The following is a 14,388-nucleotide window of genomic DNA, read 5'->3' as shown; positions in this document are numbered from 1 at the left end:
GGACCCGTAAGGCAATAAAGACAATTCTTGTGCTAGTTAGAAGCTTTTAGTTACGTCTTCATGTAAAGTCTGCATCTGTCAAACTGTGGCACTCATGCTTTTGTACTGAAGCTTGTTTTCAAAGTACCCCACCCCCCACCCCCATCATACTTATATGCAGTAATAAAAATGTGTTTCTAAAAATATATATTTTTTTAATGATTTCTTCTCAAACATCAAGTGGGAATAACACTTTCAGAGTCGCTGTTCCGGTACCTTCCGGACACCATTCACTCCTGTTCCTACATTTATTGTAGAAATGTCGCCACCGGACACTGGCTGGACGGTGAAATGACTCATTCAGGCTGTCAGTTTTTGGTGGAACCACGATCTTAAAGAGCACTATAATAGTTTGTCCAAGCACAAACTCCACCAGTTCATTATGGGCGATTGGCAGGACGCACCTTGGACAGGTCGCGCCCCGACGTTAAATTAAAAAAAATCTCTGAAATGTGATTCTGAGCTTTGTGATGCGTGTTCGCTCTCGCGCCAACATGAGTTGGTCCGTTTTCAGCGGCTGGACATTTCAAGATCCCTCTAAACCTCACATGTAACCTGATTTGTATGAAAGCGGCTCCTCCCAGATCGGTTTTTATGACACTCAACAAGTCACCACATCGACGGTCCTGGACGGAGACGTCACCGTTTATCAGGGGACACAAGTGTTGGGAGGAAATCTGAGTCATGAGTGAAACCTTGACCAGAAATTCACATTGAGCCGTCCAAGTTTATAAAAGGGTAGCGCTTAGTTCTCCTGATTCACAGATATTGTCTTTTCATTTCAGGCCTTTCTCATCCAAATCAAAGATTTAAAAAAAAAAAAAAAAACTAAGATGTGAGGAATGACGTCCAACTAAAAACTAAACGATAAAAGGACTGATTTTAAGAAATAGATTTTACATGATGGGATCGGTCTTGTGTTTGGATTAGGTTTGCTTTGTTGCCAGGATTAATACGGCTCTTAATTCTCTGGTAAACGCAGCACAGAGCTGCTTACTTTGCGTTAAAAAATAAATAAAGATACAAGTAAACACGTGGTTATAACCAGACATGTTTGCTATTTAACCGTCAGGCTCACAGCTGATAAACGCTGCCCTGCACAAAACCACAACGCAACTGTCTTTGGTCGATCTATTTCTGGTTTTTGTCACGTTAACCTGTAGATGGAGTTTTATTTATCACTACATACTACACTCACTACATGCTCAACCTCACGGTTTCATATCAATTCAATTTCCAACAGGAAATGTCAAACGCTTAGGAAGCAGTCGGCCGAAGCGTCCCGACGGCGTCGCCGTGTTTCACACGCGCAGCACTAAGTGCCTTTTGTCTCTTTCTCTCCCTTGTCTCCCTCCAATCTTTCATCTATTTTCCCCCTCGCCTGGTATTGTTTTCATTTTTCAGTCTGCCAGGGTTTTCCCCCTGCATGTCTTTGACTTTTCCATTCCCTCCCCCCCAGGGGAGCTTGCTCTCACAGCTTACAGATATCTGCCAGTGGAGAAACATTACAACTATTGCAGATGTTGAAATGTTGATCCCGTCCCCCCCCTCTCAGCCCCCCCCACCCCCAGATTACCGCCACTCCGGGTCCGAGGCACATCCCGCTGGTTCTGCCTTCAGCTGTTTCTGTCCGTTTGCACAGCCGGGCCCCGCTGCAGACGGCAGCGTGGAGTCTGTGAGGCCCCTGCAATGAACAACCAATCACTGCTCCTAATCCACGCTGATGTGTAAAGCCAATTACGAGTCGGGATCCAGTTGCACAAGGAATCTGATTTTGTACGGTGGATGTAGGGTGACTTAAGACCTCACGGAGACAGGGAGAGACTGTGCACATTACTTGATAATGTAACCCTCGCTTGCTCGGGGGTTTAGGGGGGCAAATTGGCATGAGACTGTGGAGGTTGTTCTCCTCTGGGAAAGAATCTGCTCTTATCTTTTCAAATAAATCCGTCTCTACTTTGGACAAGATTGTAAAACACTGCGTAGTGACTGTCTTCACAAACAAGTGACGGAAGATTCATTTCAGTTGATAAGTACTCATTTAAAAAGGGTAAAAACAGGTGAGAGATTTCAGTTTTACTTTACATTTATCTGCAGATGTTTGAGCGATCTGCCGCTGTAACGTTAACAGAGTGAAGATTGGAGGGTATAAAGACTAGATTAGGGAGCTGAAGGAGGTATGGTTCACGTGACACTGCTGCTGCATTATTATCTTTCAAATGTAAAGCCTCTTTTACTGGGATGAAGAAAAAAGGTTTTTTTCTGTTTCGATATCTTGCACCTCACAGCAACACGTCGTTTCCACAGGCTGAAGAAATCACATCAAATCAAAGGAAAGACATGCAACATTCACATATATTATATATCTGGCTTTAATTGGTACATCAGACTTTAATTCAGGCAAAAATAGTCTCTCACAATGAGCTCTCGATAGCAAGACAATTTTATTGTCATGTTCATTGCAGTTCTTCATATTTCTGTTTACTTTTTTTTCTCTTTTGGTGTCATTTCAGTAGAATCTGCAGTCCAGATAACTTCAAGTTCATTACAAAATAAAGTCTTTGTAATAAATAAATATATAGATTTACATTTATACTTTATATGTAGAAAATAAATATATTGTACATCTCATAAATAGGATCACCCATATGTACACCTCAGCTGCTTGCATTTTTAATAATGTTCCCGACACTCTGAACATTACAAGTCGCCATCCATTATATAAAAAAAAAAATAAAAAATCCCCTTGCTTAATCTTTACAACGACAGAGAAGTGCTTTCATCCCCAGCTTAATCACTTGTCTTGCATATAATTCCTACAGGACACTTTTTGGATAGTTGATCTATTTAAATATGATGTACGTGACGTTTAGACCGGGTGGGACTCTTGAATGTGCAGTAAGTGCCGTGTCATCGATCCGATAGCCACCACAGGAATGTTATTCCCCTCGTCCGTCTCTGAAACTTGAAGAAAACTTGAAGAACCCCAGTTTGTCTGGCAGTAGTTTGCTCTCTGACTTTCTTCCTACCCATTTTGCAGTACTCGACAATCCAACGCAGCAGATCGTCTGTGCTCCTCTGACTCGTACCTTCTCTCATTCGTACATTAATGCTTCTGTGGCGGAGTGTGTAGTGGTTGGAGCGTGTCGCCCGCAGCGCCCTCTGTCAGCGAGCGCTCCTCAGAGTCTCTTCTTTGTCAAGCGTCAGTTTAGTATAGTGCTGCACAGAGCCACGTCTCATTCTGTGTAACTTCAGTTATCTACACACGACTGAAGAGTATTGAGACTAACAAGGCACCTGATTTCATTTTTTCCTGATCAGCCCACATTCGGGGGGGGGGGGGGGGGGGGGGGGGCGTTCTTCGTTTCCCAGTGGTTTTTACAAGACGACTTTCCCCTCGGCTGCGAAGGCGAGGAAGCGACATCCAGGAACAATGTTTATGTCACCGCCGTACGTGCTTGGCAGCGAGCCGAGGTGCAAACAGAGTGACCTCAGGGGGGGAGTCGAGGGTAAACAGTTCTGTACCAGGTCGAAAATATCCGCAACACTCCCACCCGCCCCCACCCCCGCCTCGCCCTCCTCCTCTTCCTTGTTTATTTCTGTGCCTCTGAACGGAACCAGTTCTCCCAGCGAGGAGCGCTGGTCACCTGTACTGGAATACATCCCTGTAGGCCTGAGGGATCTTCTCGATCTCCACCGGCCTGGGTAGGAAGTGGGTGAGCTTCTGGTGTTTCTTAGTCCTGTTGCCCTCCCTGGGCGAGCCGTCCTTGTTTAATGCGATGTAGTAAAAGCGTCCCGTGTCCGTGTGCTTGTACAGAGTTGAAGCGTAGGTGTTGTACCAGTTCTCCTCAAACTGCTCCCTGAACACACATTCCGCCGTCAGCTTCTTCTGCAGGGGAGGAAACCCACAGGTTAGTCTGGATTACAGACACACAACAATACAGGTGGAGATGACACTCAGCAGGCAGATTCCACTAATTCACCAAGTTCAACTATCCTGGACTGCAGCTCGGACTTGAAATGGACCAGTGGAAACTCTTTGGGCAGGTGCTCATTATGTCAAGAGAGGGGAAGTCATTATGTGCAGCTTTTCTCTTTACGCTCCACACTCACTCTTTAGACCTGTTAACCTCTCCTCAGCGCACGGAGAATTACTTCTCCTCCTGTGATGCAGCGAAAACAGTAAGAAGGCATACCCCGTCTCTCTCTCTCTCTCTCTCTCTCTCTCTCTCTCTCTCTCTCTCTCTCTCTCTCTCTTTCTATCTCTCTCTCTCTCTCTCTCTCTCTCTCAGACATGAGCGATGGCTGCAGGTTCAGCAGGTGAGAGAGTGCTTTGGCTGAGAGAGCGGGCGAGAACAATGAGAGACACATCGGGGTTAGAACTGTTCTCCTGCCAAGAACGTTCAGTCTCTGCTGCTCTGAGAGACCCGGGACTCAAATAGAAAGGTGTCACCGAGGACCCACAGCCAAAAGTGCAAATCACGTCTCGGGAGGGGGTGTCCTGACAAAACTTTCTACCTCCCACTCTCTCTTGGCCTGGCAGCGAAGACATCCATCTGTTTGTCAATCTCTGCCCTTCACACACTTTACTGCCCTGGCAAGTGTTTGTGCAGGAGTGTTGTGTTTAATTCCAGAGGCAATTTTGTTGATTGGCTGTCAGGTTCTGCTTGGCTGCGGCTGTGTGGTGAAGCTGTTGTCTGTAAACACAGCCCAGAGGGCACATGACTGGGCCAACTACACACACTCACACACACACACACACACACACACACACACACACACACACACACACACACACACACACACACACACACACACACACCCTCATCGGATCAAAAGCTTGTCAAGGTCTGGTGGTGGTTTTGGGACGGAAGTACCCATCTCCCTGCCCCCCCCCCCCCCCCCCCCCCCCCCCCCCCGGCCCCTCGCATTCAGACAGACATGCCTACATCTCTCAATGTCAGTCAGGTGACTCAGTCAGGTGTGCAATTACCCCCCACACCCCTAAATCACCACTTCCCACCGCCATCTGCCCCCTTCCTCCCACAGAGTCAAAGCTCCACGATGGAAGACTCCGATAGCTCGCAGTAACAATATCTGCACCCTCAACATAATGGCCAGTCTTAAAAGTCGCCTCTGTTCCAAATGTTTAGAGCCATGGGGGAGTGTGACCCCCACCGCCCCCACCCCGAGAGGCCCTCAGGTAATGCCCTGGGACACCTGATACAGGTAGCCCTCACATACTTCCCCCTCATTGTCTGTATGTCTCCCCTCTCCTCTGTGTCCATCTAGCCACCGATTATGAGAAGAAGTCATTCAGGATGTCGAAGATGTTCTCGTGGAACTGGAGTACAAACTTTTGCAAACACTGCACACCAGACTTGAGTGCACCGGGACGTGACCTCAACCAAAAATCACCCGCAGCTCACATCCAACGTGACTCAAAACCTCCCTGCCTCCACTTTGGGAAAATATGTAAATATTTCTGCATAATCTGAAAACTAAAGGAAGAGGTGGATTTTCTCTCAGAAAGCTGCTTTTCCTTGAATCCTCTCTCGTGCAAAGCGAGTATAAAGAATAAAAAGAAACACACACTTGTTTTGTCTCACTGCGGGTTTCATATCTGCCACGTATTGAACCTTGGTGTCCAACTTTTTGATAGCACAGTCATTTGCTGAATAACTGCCTGAGCTGAGATGGTGTGGGCAGGATTGCCACTGAATGGAGGCGTTTTGAACTCACCGACCCATAGAGCTCTCCTTTCTCATTCATGCCGAGGTAGAGTCCGGCATCCACCCCTCTGATGCTGACCAGACTCACTGCCAGACTGATGAACTCCAGGATACCTGAGGTCAAACACACACAGGGTGCCAACTGGTCAAGAAAACACACAAAGTGTCGGCGGCCCGAAGGAAACAGCCGCAAGGTGGCCTCCGCCTAAGTTATAGCTGGTTTTGATTTGGTACTGATGAAGCTGTGAATTCCTGTTTAGGAAATAATCAGGGTAGAGTTCCTGGCTACCCCATGTTTTACCTGAACAATTACACTTCTGACGCTACAAAAAGATTTACATTCTCATTAATGACATAAGAAAAAGAAGAAAAGAAAAAAAAAAAACACAGACTGGCAGAAGCTTTCTGTTGAGTCTTGTCTAAGTACCACATATCACTTCATCACAATGGCTTGAGGTCGTCTGTAAATGTGTTTATTCCGACTGTGGGAGTTTCCCACTGGCTACTATAACAAACCCACAAGTCACTTTTATGCAGCTGAGAAGTGGGCAACTTGTTCAGCGAACTGCTGACTTACAGGAAGCTGCAGCAAAGTGAACATCCACTTCAAAGGCCGGTAAACAACTGGTAAAACGAAAAGCCGTCGGCTGTTGTGATGCGGGAGGTTAGTGAGAGAGGATCCAGCTGGCGGTGCCGGCTGGCAGGGGCCGGCTCAGAGCCACCTGGTCCCCATCTCTTCGACCTCATCTGATGCCGGAGGACGACAGAGAAGATCCCTCTAATTTTTAGTGGGGTGAAAAGCGTGTTTCATATCCCTTTAATCAAAGCCATGTCCTCCTTGCAGCTTTGACAAAAGACCTTGCTTTTTAAAGCTAAGTGAAGCCAGAAACAAACACGCGGACCACCCATCCCTGTAAACTGGCTTGTTTTGGCTCAGGTCTGAATGTTAAACCTTCTCTGAATTCCACAGTGGTCATGCTTTAATTTAGAGCTATTCTGCCTTTTTTTTTTTCCCAGCAGTGACTGAGCTGACCTGCACCTGCAGCATGACTGCATGGATGTGAGGCGTGTGCGTGTCTGCCCTCCGACCCCGTTTGTTTAGCCCGACAGTCTCCCACGAGCTGAACATCACCTCTGACACGCATGTCTTTGACTGGTGGTGTGTTGTGGACTGATACTTTCCACCTCGACTAACACACTTTTATCACACTTGCTCCTCGTAAGGCAAGGATTGATGTGTTCCTTGCATGCTCAGACGTCTTAAGCCGAGTTTTAGGTTGCAGGTCTGGAGGAGGCATGCCAGCGAGCCTGCTGGGGAGAGGAGTACACTCGGATTTAGAATTCAGGGAGCTCCATCATCCATGACAGTCCACTGATCTTCAGCTAATAACTCAATCACCCAGAGAACGACACCTTTCTCCGGTGTTTCGTGGTTCTGGTGACGAAACACCATGGCATTACTGATGAAAGAATTCAAGGGTGGGAAAGTGTTCGGGTCAAAGACACCTGACGACCACAGCGGGGTCAAAACTACTGATCCAACCAGTTGGGCTCACCTCAATCCAACTCACCCAGCTTATCTCTCCACGTTTCTCAGCACACTACCAGACAGGACTTTTCACGGGTTGGACGACGTTATCTCGGCTCAACGCCACAAGTTCAGACTGGGCGACATACGATCAAAGTGTTCAGTGTGGGTCGTTTAAAATGTGAGGAGTTACACTTGTTTTTCCTTCTGTCACAACCCGGAACAGCAACAACGAAGGCGTTTTAGAGCCACCGACTCTTCACTGATGTGGTGCTGCGGTTAACACTCTGACCTCAGAGCAAAAAGGTTGTGGTATTCAGACCTTTCTATGTGGAGTCTCCCTGAGCACATGCACCCACAAACCTCAGGTGTGCATGTAAGCGTGTATCACTATCTCTGTGTGATGGACCGGTGCACCCTGGATGGATTTGTTCACATGCACGCTCGTCGTTGCTGGGGCCGCCAGACGAGCACGAGCATTCTTGTTTCCATCAGAGACACCTGCGCCCCACGCGCAGCGGGGATTGCCGAGTGAAAAAAAAAAAGGTGTGTGGCTGCGCTTTCCTGCGCGCCAGGTGACAGTGACGCACGAGCGAGTGTCCATTGGGGATGCCGCAGGAAAAAAAGCTTCCTAATTGTTGAGTGCAGGCAACAGCTGCAAAAATACAAAGCTGAACTGATAACGACACGTTACATAAGAGTATTTATATTAGGCAACAATTGCTAGGTAGTGTTATCATTGGGAACCACTAAATCAATCTACAAACATATTTTATCCAAATATATCACAATCCTAAAAGTCTCCAAAGTTCACGGCAACAACAACAACAATAACAAACAAAAAAAAGTTAGAGAATGAGTGTAAACTCACCAAATCTGCTGTGGTCCTGCCTTGTCCCGTGCACAGTGCCATTGGGGAATATCTCCAGCTGGAAGCCGGTCCTGCAGTAGAGCTGCCGCCGCCTCAGGATTCCTTTCAGGTGCCCGAAATCTGTGGGCGACCCCCGCTGCAGCCTGCCTTCAATCTGCCCCAGCTGCTCATTCAGCCCGACTGGAGACTCCGGTAAGGGAATATTCCCCAGCGCAGGAAAGCTTTGTAAATCCAAGTCGAGCGTCCCTAGAAAAGTTCCGACCTCTGCCATCGTGTGTACAGCTGTCAAATTAAGCGAAGGCATTTAGGATGTACGGTGGAGTAAGGGAGGTAGAACAGTTCACACAAGTCCGGTCCATGCACGCACAAAGCGTGTACCCAGCGCGCCGAGTTCCTCCACACAAAAAAAAAAATTAAAAAAAAGACAAAAAGCCCAACCGAGTCCTCTCAGTTTATTGACAGTCCTTTGCTATAATCATGAGTTTGATATCTGTGTTTATCAAATGGAAGACTCTATTATATACATGCTCCCCACGCATTCTCACATTGGATGTTCACGCACAAGCCACGCCTGGCTGGCATCCCTTCTTACGCGCATCAGTTTGCTTTTACTTTACGCGCACTTTCAGCCCAACTTTTACGACTGATGGTGCCGCTGTCTATACGACCATGTCACTTTTTTCTCTCAGAGAGCTCTATCTACTTGCAGATCGCAATAATCCGAGTCCAGAAGTGCCTCCGCGCGGCTGCAGTCCTCCCGTTGCGCGCCGTGGCTGCCTGATAAAAGCGCATCGCCTATCCTCGAGGAGGAAACTCTGGCAACAGTTTATGGTGGATTGAAATGCGATACAGATGCAGGAGCAGAGACCATCATCGTCAAACCATAAATGTCATTAAACTGTAACAAGTAGATCACCACAAAAGCTATCCATGTCGGTTTTTGGTCAAGCCACAAACTCCTGGAGTTAGTAAAAAGAAAAGAAAATCCACAAAGCAACGTGCACCCCAGAAGATTATCGAAATACCCTGTGTATAATCTCAGAGTAAACCAACCTCCTGCACACGTTTCAGTGCCAACCGGTGAAGTTGGACCTTTTCATGAGAGCATTTTCTCCACCTCCTTGTTGGAAGCAGGTGCTTCCTCGCCCCTCTGCACAACGTTTGCAATGTGCTCCAGCAAACCAGCAGCTTAACCACTCATACTACTGGCAAGGAGGGGGAAAGAAGGGAAAATCCAAAATGCTGATGACGCGTGATATTATATCTGGTCCACTGGTGGAGAGATAAATTATCTTTTACAGTCATCGGGGACACTTTTGAAGGAAGTGTTTCAGACGTGTTTTTCAGCCTCTTCGACATTAAACATCTGCTGAAGTTTGTGGAAAGACTCAAAAGAAGTTGGTCTTAGAAAAATGCTTGATATGTAGCACAGGTCCGTTCATACACAGGCTGAGATGAGTGTATTTAAACAGCTCTTTTGACTCTCCTTGAAAGATTACTTGTTACTTTATCGTGCTTCATTTTGCAGAGACATGATGGAAAAATCATAAACACAGTGGTGAAACAAATGCGGTACAGTGAAAGCATTTGATGATGATTTAATGATGCACATGAAAAAGTACACGGAGGAAGCCACAACAGGACTAATGAATAATGGGTGTAATTTATGACTGAATGGGGATTTTGCATCCCCAGTGTGCACAATGGTGCAGCAGGTCCCAACTTGTGGCAGCTCAAGAAAAAGAAAAAAGACAAACGCAGCTGTTTGGTGAAGACTTTATTTCTGTGTGAAGATGGAAATGAAAACAAACTCTGGGAGTGTTTTAATTACTTCACTGTTCTTGAGATATCAGTGACAGCAGGTTGGGTGGGTTGGGAGGGCGTGATTACATCAATAACACCATTTAACTATTAGGCATGTTATTTTAGACCTCCTCCAAGCTGTTTGCAGAAACCCCCGTCCTGAGGGGGAGTCCTCACCTCAGAGCAGCTCATCACAGGCAGCAGCAGCTTCCCCGCGGAGGAGAAGTAGGATTTATGACAGTGTCTCGCTTCCAGTGAACGGTGACAAATACTGTGCTGAGATTACGCAAAGTGTGTATGATTGTTTTGATGTCACTTGTCAGGCTTTCGATGGATTCCTTGGCTTCTTGTCTTTTGGGCTAATCCGTCAACTTCTGTGGCGGCGGTGGTGCAATCTATTCTGAAGCAGATGTTTCTGGCTTTGAGAGTTCCTCTGAGTGGGATACAGTATGATTGACCTCCCAAAGCACGCAGGCCCTTTTCACTGCTACTAATTATGCCACTATAAATCTTACGGGTGTGTCATGGCTGCATTGAAGTCAGAGGAGGGACAGTGGCTTTCAGCTGGTGCGGGATATGAAAGGTGGTGGGGGTGATGAATGCCCATGGGCCTCTGCTTGATGAATTGGGCAAGGGGTTGACGAGGAGTCACTGATGGCCGGGCTTTGTGCGAACAGACACCAGGGCCCTCGCCGGAGAAGAGGATGAAAGGAGAATTCGTCTCAGCTCAAGGGTGGAAGGAGAGCGATTAAAGAAAAAAGAGAGACAAGCAGAAAGAATGAAATTGGGCAAGTGAAGCACGGTAACAGAAAATTAAAAGGAAACACCCCAATCCTCCTTTCTCCCTTCCTCGTGAGTGTGTGTCCTGCGTCTCGCTCACTGTGCATCTCCTCTACACAAAACAGAAATCAATCTTAGAGTTACAATAAAAATCTAGTGGTGGTAAATTTTGATTTCTTTTTTTTTTTTTGGTAGCTATTAGAGCTACATCTGTTGCTGGTCAGCCATATTTTATAGTTGACATGGCAGATTTATGGCTGCAGATGCAAAAAAAAAAAAAAGGAAAAAAGAAATCCAGAGTTAAAATGTTCCCATATGCTGAGAACCTGCAGAGGATATAGAAATGAAGATAATGACCTCAAGTGTATAGCAGCAGCTTTGAAGTCACTCTCCCATGAGTCATGGCGAGAGAGTCAAAATTGAAAATGAAGTTACACTTGCATTTGGAACTGGGGGCTAATAAGTGCCTCACCTGTTTATTTGGATTAGACAAACTTCATATGCGTCCCCCTCGGAGGGCGGTGCAAAGGTCCGGTCAGATAAGTAAAGCCAACATGATCTACAGACTGAGAAGGGTTTGATTCGATTATGCTGGAGGTGGTTGAGTGTAATTCTCAGAGTCTTTGTTGAAGTTAAGAAAGCGGCTCAGTGTTTTGTGGGAAACATGCTTTCTTGGCTAGAGGAAGGTGTTGATGCAGCTTTTTATGTCTGTACAGAAATTCAAGAAAGCAGCTGCTTAGCTTAGCTTGGAGACTGGAAACACTGCGCGCCAACCAGCATCTCAATCATTAACATGTTGCGTCTTGTTTGCTTAATCTCTACAAAAAAACCAACAACAGTTTTACAGGAGAGTGTGTGCCGGACTATTTCTTGGCCCGGATCAAAATCTTCCCTGGAGGCCTCCAGTTTTCTTGTAACAGCCCCCGCTTCCTGATAGGTGCCCAGTTTAGAAGAAGACCTCCTGCCGTTCCCCACGGCTGACACGTCATCCTCACATCTAGGATCCGGCTCCTCGAAACCCTTCTTCACCTCAGCCAAGAGAGGGCAAGAAAAAAAATGGCTGACTCAGTGTCGGCGGCTACCAGGGATGAGGGCTTGTGTCTCATAGCAGCCGGTTAACAAGGCCACTAAAGAGGTCAAACCCTGTGTCTGCCTGTAAGCAGAGCTGCTCAGCCAGGCTCACAGGCCGCCGAGCCCAGGCTGCAGAGCAGAGCTGCAAACTCCCAAAGCGAGAGAGGGAGAGGATATCATCTGTTCTTATTTTACCTTTTGTCAAGCAGCATGTGGAAAATGATCTTTACTGTGAGTTATTTGCAGAGCTGGATTCCATGTTATTTCATTCCCTAGCAGAGACATAACAGAGAGGGTCTCCACTTTCACACAGGTGGTCCTCCGGCCTTGTTCAAGGGCGCCGTGTGCTGGGGCAGGGTTTGGGAGGGTACGTTGGGGCGGGGGTGTTGGGGCGGGGGGTGGGGGTGGGGGTGGGGGGGGGGGGGGGGGACGGACAGATGCATGCGAATTTAGGTAATGGTGTAACATTTCAGCGCCTGCTTTCCTTGGCTTGGCTGTGTAAAGATAGTGTTAATTAATGTGTTTGCTTTGCTTTCAAGCACTAACGAATGGAGCCCTCCAGGTTTTAAGAAGCCACTTGTATACAAGGAACACGGTCTAAAACCAACATTTGTTGTACAAATTGCTTGCATATGTTTTGGGCAGAGGGGGAAGAAAAAAAAAAAAAGATCTTTGTCATGACACCAACTGAGATGTCCCACCATTTTTTTTTCCTCACTCAAAGGGAACCATGGTAGGAATATTGTGGGTTTGTTTCCAACATGTTGGTTTAACAGTTAATTATCCGTACTCCAAACTTGTGGTTTTGCTGTTTTCATGAGATGTCTTCAACTGGAACACTGAAAGCCATTTTTCATGGCTTAACCTTCCTACTTATCCATGATATAAGTGAGATTTTAATGCTTTTTCATGCATTGCTCTTTGAAGCTGCACTCAAAGAGCCACCAGTCGGGTAATAAAAAGACATTTACAGTGTTATACAGGCACTTGACTCGCACTAATTACGGTCGCATATTAGTCTGCTCTTGTTTTATGAGCCCTCTTTATCTGAGTGATGTTCCACCTGTGTGTCCGCGCTGCCCACTGAGGAGCCGGGTAACGACAGCCATAACGGGCTGGCCTGTTTCTCGGCTCTGCAGGGCTGCAGTCTGACGTTAGAGAGTGTATATGCGTGATCATGATCCCGTCTGATGAGGGAACAGGCCCTCAGAGCGAGACTATTATTCTTACTACAACACAGAGCAGGAATCTACCCTCCAACAGATGTTAGGAGCCCTTTGTAGAGCCTTTGGAACAGAGCCCAACCCTACCTATCTGCACAGCTATTTACATGGCAATCCAGCTGCTCACCCCCCCCCCCCCCCTTCTCCCTCCTCCCCTCGCTGTTTTGCCCTCTCACTCTGCCTGTTTCCATACATCTACATTCCCGTTCCCACTCGGTCTCCCTCTCTTCCCCCGTTGCTGTTTGAAATCAAATACCTGCTCTCGTATAAACTTTGATCAATCAAACACACTAATTTGTTTAGTCCAGGAGACAGTGACATACCGATGCGGGCTTAGTTCCACAGAGATGAAAAAGGCCAGGCGTCCCGTATCTCAGAATATCTCGGAACTGACGCAAACCTTTACCCTGCACTTTATATTTAGTCAGCCCCTTTCATAGAAAAGCCAAATATATCCCCCCAAAATTCTCTCTGCTACAATGACTTATTGTCCCCTCTGGCTGCAGCAGATGTGGGAGAGGAGGATTTATAATGATAATCATTCCCGGAATCATAGTTTATATTTTGCTTTCTCACTAATCTTGTGAGGTGATATAAAATGCCTTCCACTTCTGTTTCATCCAGCGTGGCTTGTGTAACTTGACTGACGTTATTTGCGAAGTGAATTATTCATTTTTATTTCAGTCATCTATTAAGTTTATAGTCCTACAGGGACGGTGGAAGTCAAAGCGGAATCTCTTGTTGTTTTGGGGAAACTCGAGGTCTTGAAGGTGCAATATTGCAGATCTTTAGTTTTGAGCATATGAAATCAGAGATCAAGTTATAGAAAAATGAACACGATGGTGACCGAAGCTCTTGGTAGCTTTGTAAATCAGTGTGAAACCAAAGGTTTGTTTGTTTAAAATAATCTCGGCTATAAGAATAGTGGAAATATAAAATTGCATCCATCTGGACTCAATAAACATACAAAGTCCACTGTAACACTGCTTCTTGGCAATTAATATTATACTAATGGAAAGTTTCTATACTAGTTTTATTGGTGCCACGTTTATAAGGAGCATGCATTTGTGGGATGAGCAGCAGAGCTGAGGATGTGGTCATACTGTTACTGTATGCGTGTTATCATTCCTGTTTTAATCCAGTTTTCTTACATTATAGAAATATGGCATTTTCGGGTCTTGGGCTCATCGTCATTTATTCATTGTGTCCGATTCTTTCACTTTGTGAAAACCACACGATCAGAACGTGGATTTCTTAAGTGACGGCTTCACACAGACGAGCACTAAAAGCTGTGAGCAGATTTGATGCTGCAGTGAGTCATCGCAGCAGGCCGAGGCCCAC

At 46.4% G+C, this 14,388-nt stretch overlaps 1 protein-coding gene across 1 annotated transcript; it reads right to left on the bottom strand.

Moving 5' to 3' along the window:
* Positions 1–2,691: 2,691 nt before the first annotated feature.
* fgf16 (fibroblast growth factor 16) lies at positions 2,692–8,664 on the bottom strand. The gene is made up of 3 exons (XM_080465647.1): positions 8,171–8,664; positions 5,782–5,885; positions 2,692–3,928 (listed from the first exon to the last, which is right to left on the bottom strand). Exons 1-3 carry the CDS (start codon positions 8,472–8,474, stop codon positions 3,683–3,685), a joined length of 654 nt encoding a protein of 217 aa, XP_080321773.1. The 5' UTR covers positions 8,475–8,664; the 3' UTR covers positions 2,692–3,682.
* Between the last annotated feature and the right edge of the window lie 5,724 nt (positions 8,665–14,388).

The sequence above is a fragment of the Lipophrys pholis genome, assembly GCF_963383615.2.
Source record: "Lipophrys pholis genome assembly, chromosome: 6".
Taxonomy (NCBI): Eukaryota; Metazoa; Chordata; class Actinopteri; order Blenniiformes; family Blenniidae; genus Lipophrys; species Lipophrys pholis.
Note: the sequence above shows the minus strand (reverse complement) of the source record. Positions and strands in the feature narration are given on the sequence as shown.

What these genes read in the sequence shown, in the direction of transcription:
- fgf16 (XM_080465647.1), bottom strand. Translation starts at nt 8,474, where the DNA reads ATGCCTTCGCTTAATTTGACAGCTGTACACACGATGGCAGAGGTCGGA. An exon ending in GCAGGACCACAGCAGATTTG is followed by an intron (nt 5,886 to 8,170) that starts GTGAGTTTACAC and finishes GTTTGACCTCAG; the next exon opens with GTATCCTGGAGTTCATCAGT. An exon ending in AAGGAGAGCTCTATGGGTCG is followed by an intron (nt 3,929 to 5,781) that starts GTGAGTTCAAAA and finishes CCTCCCCTGCAG; the next exon opens with AAGAAGCTGACGGCGGAATG.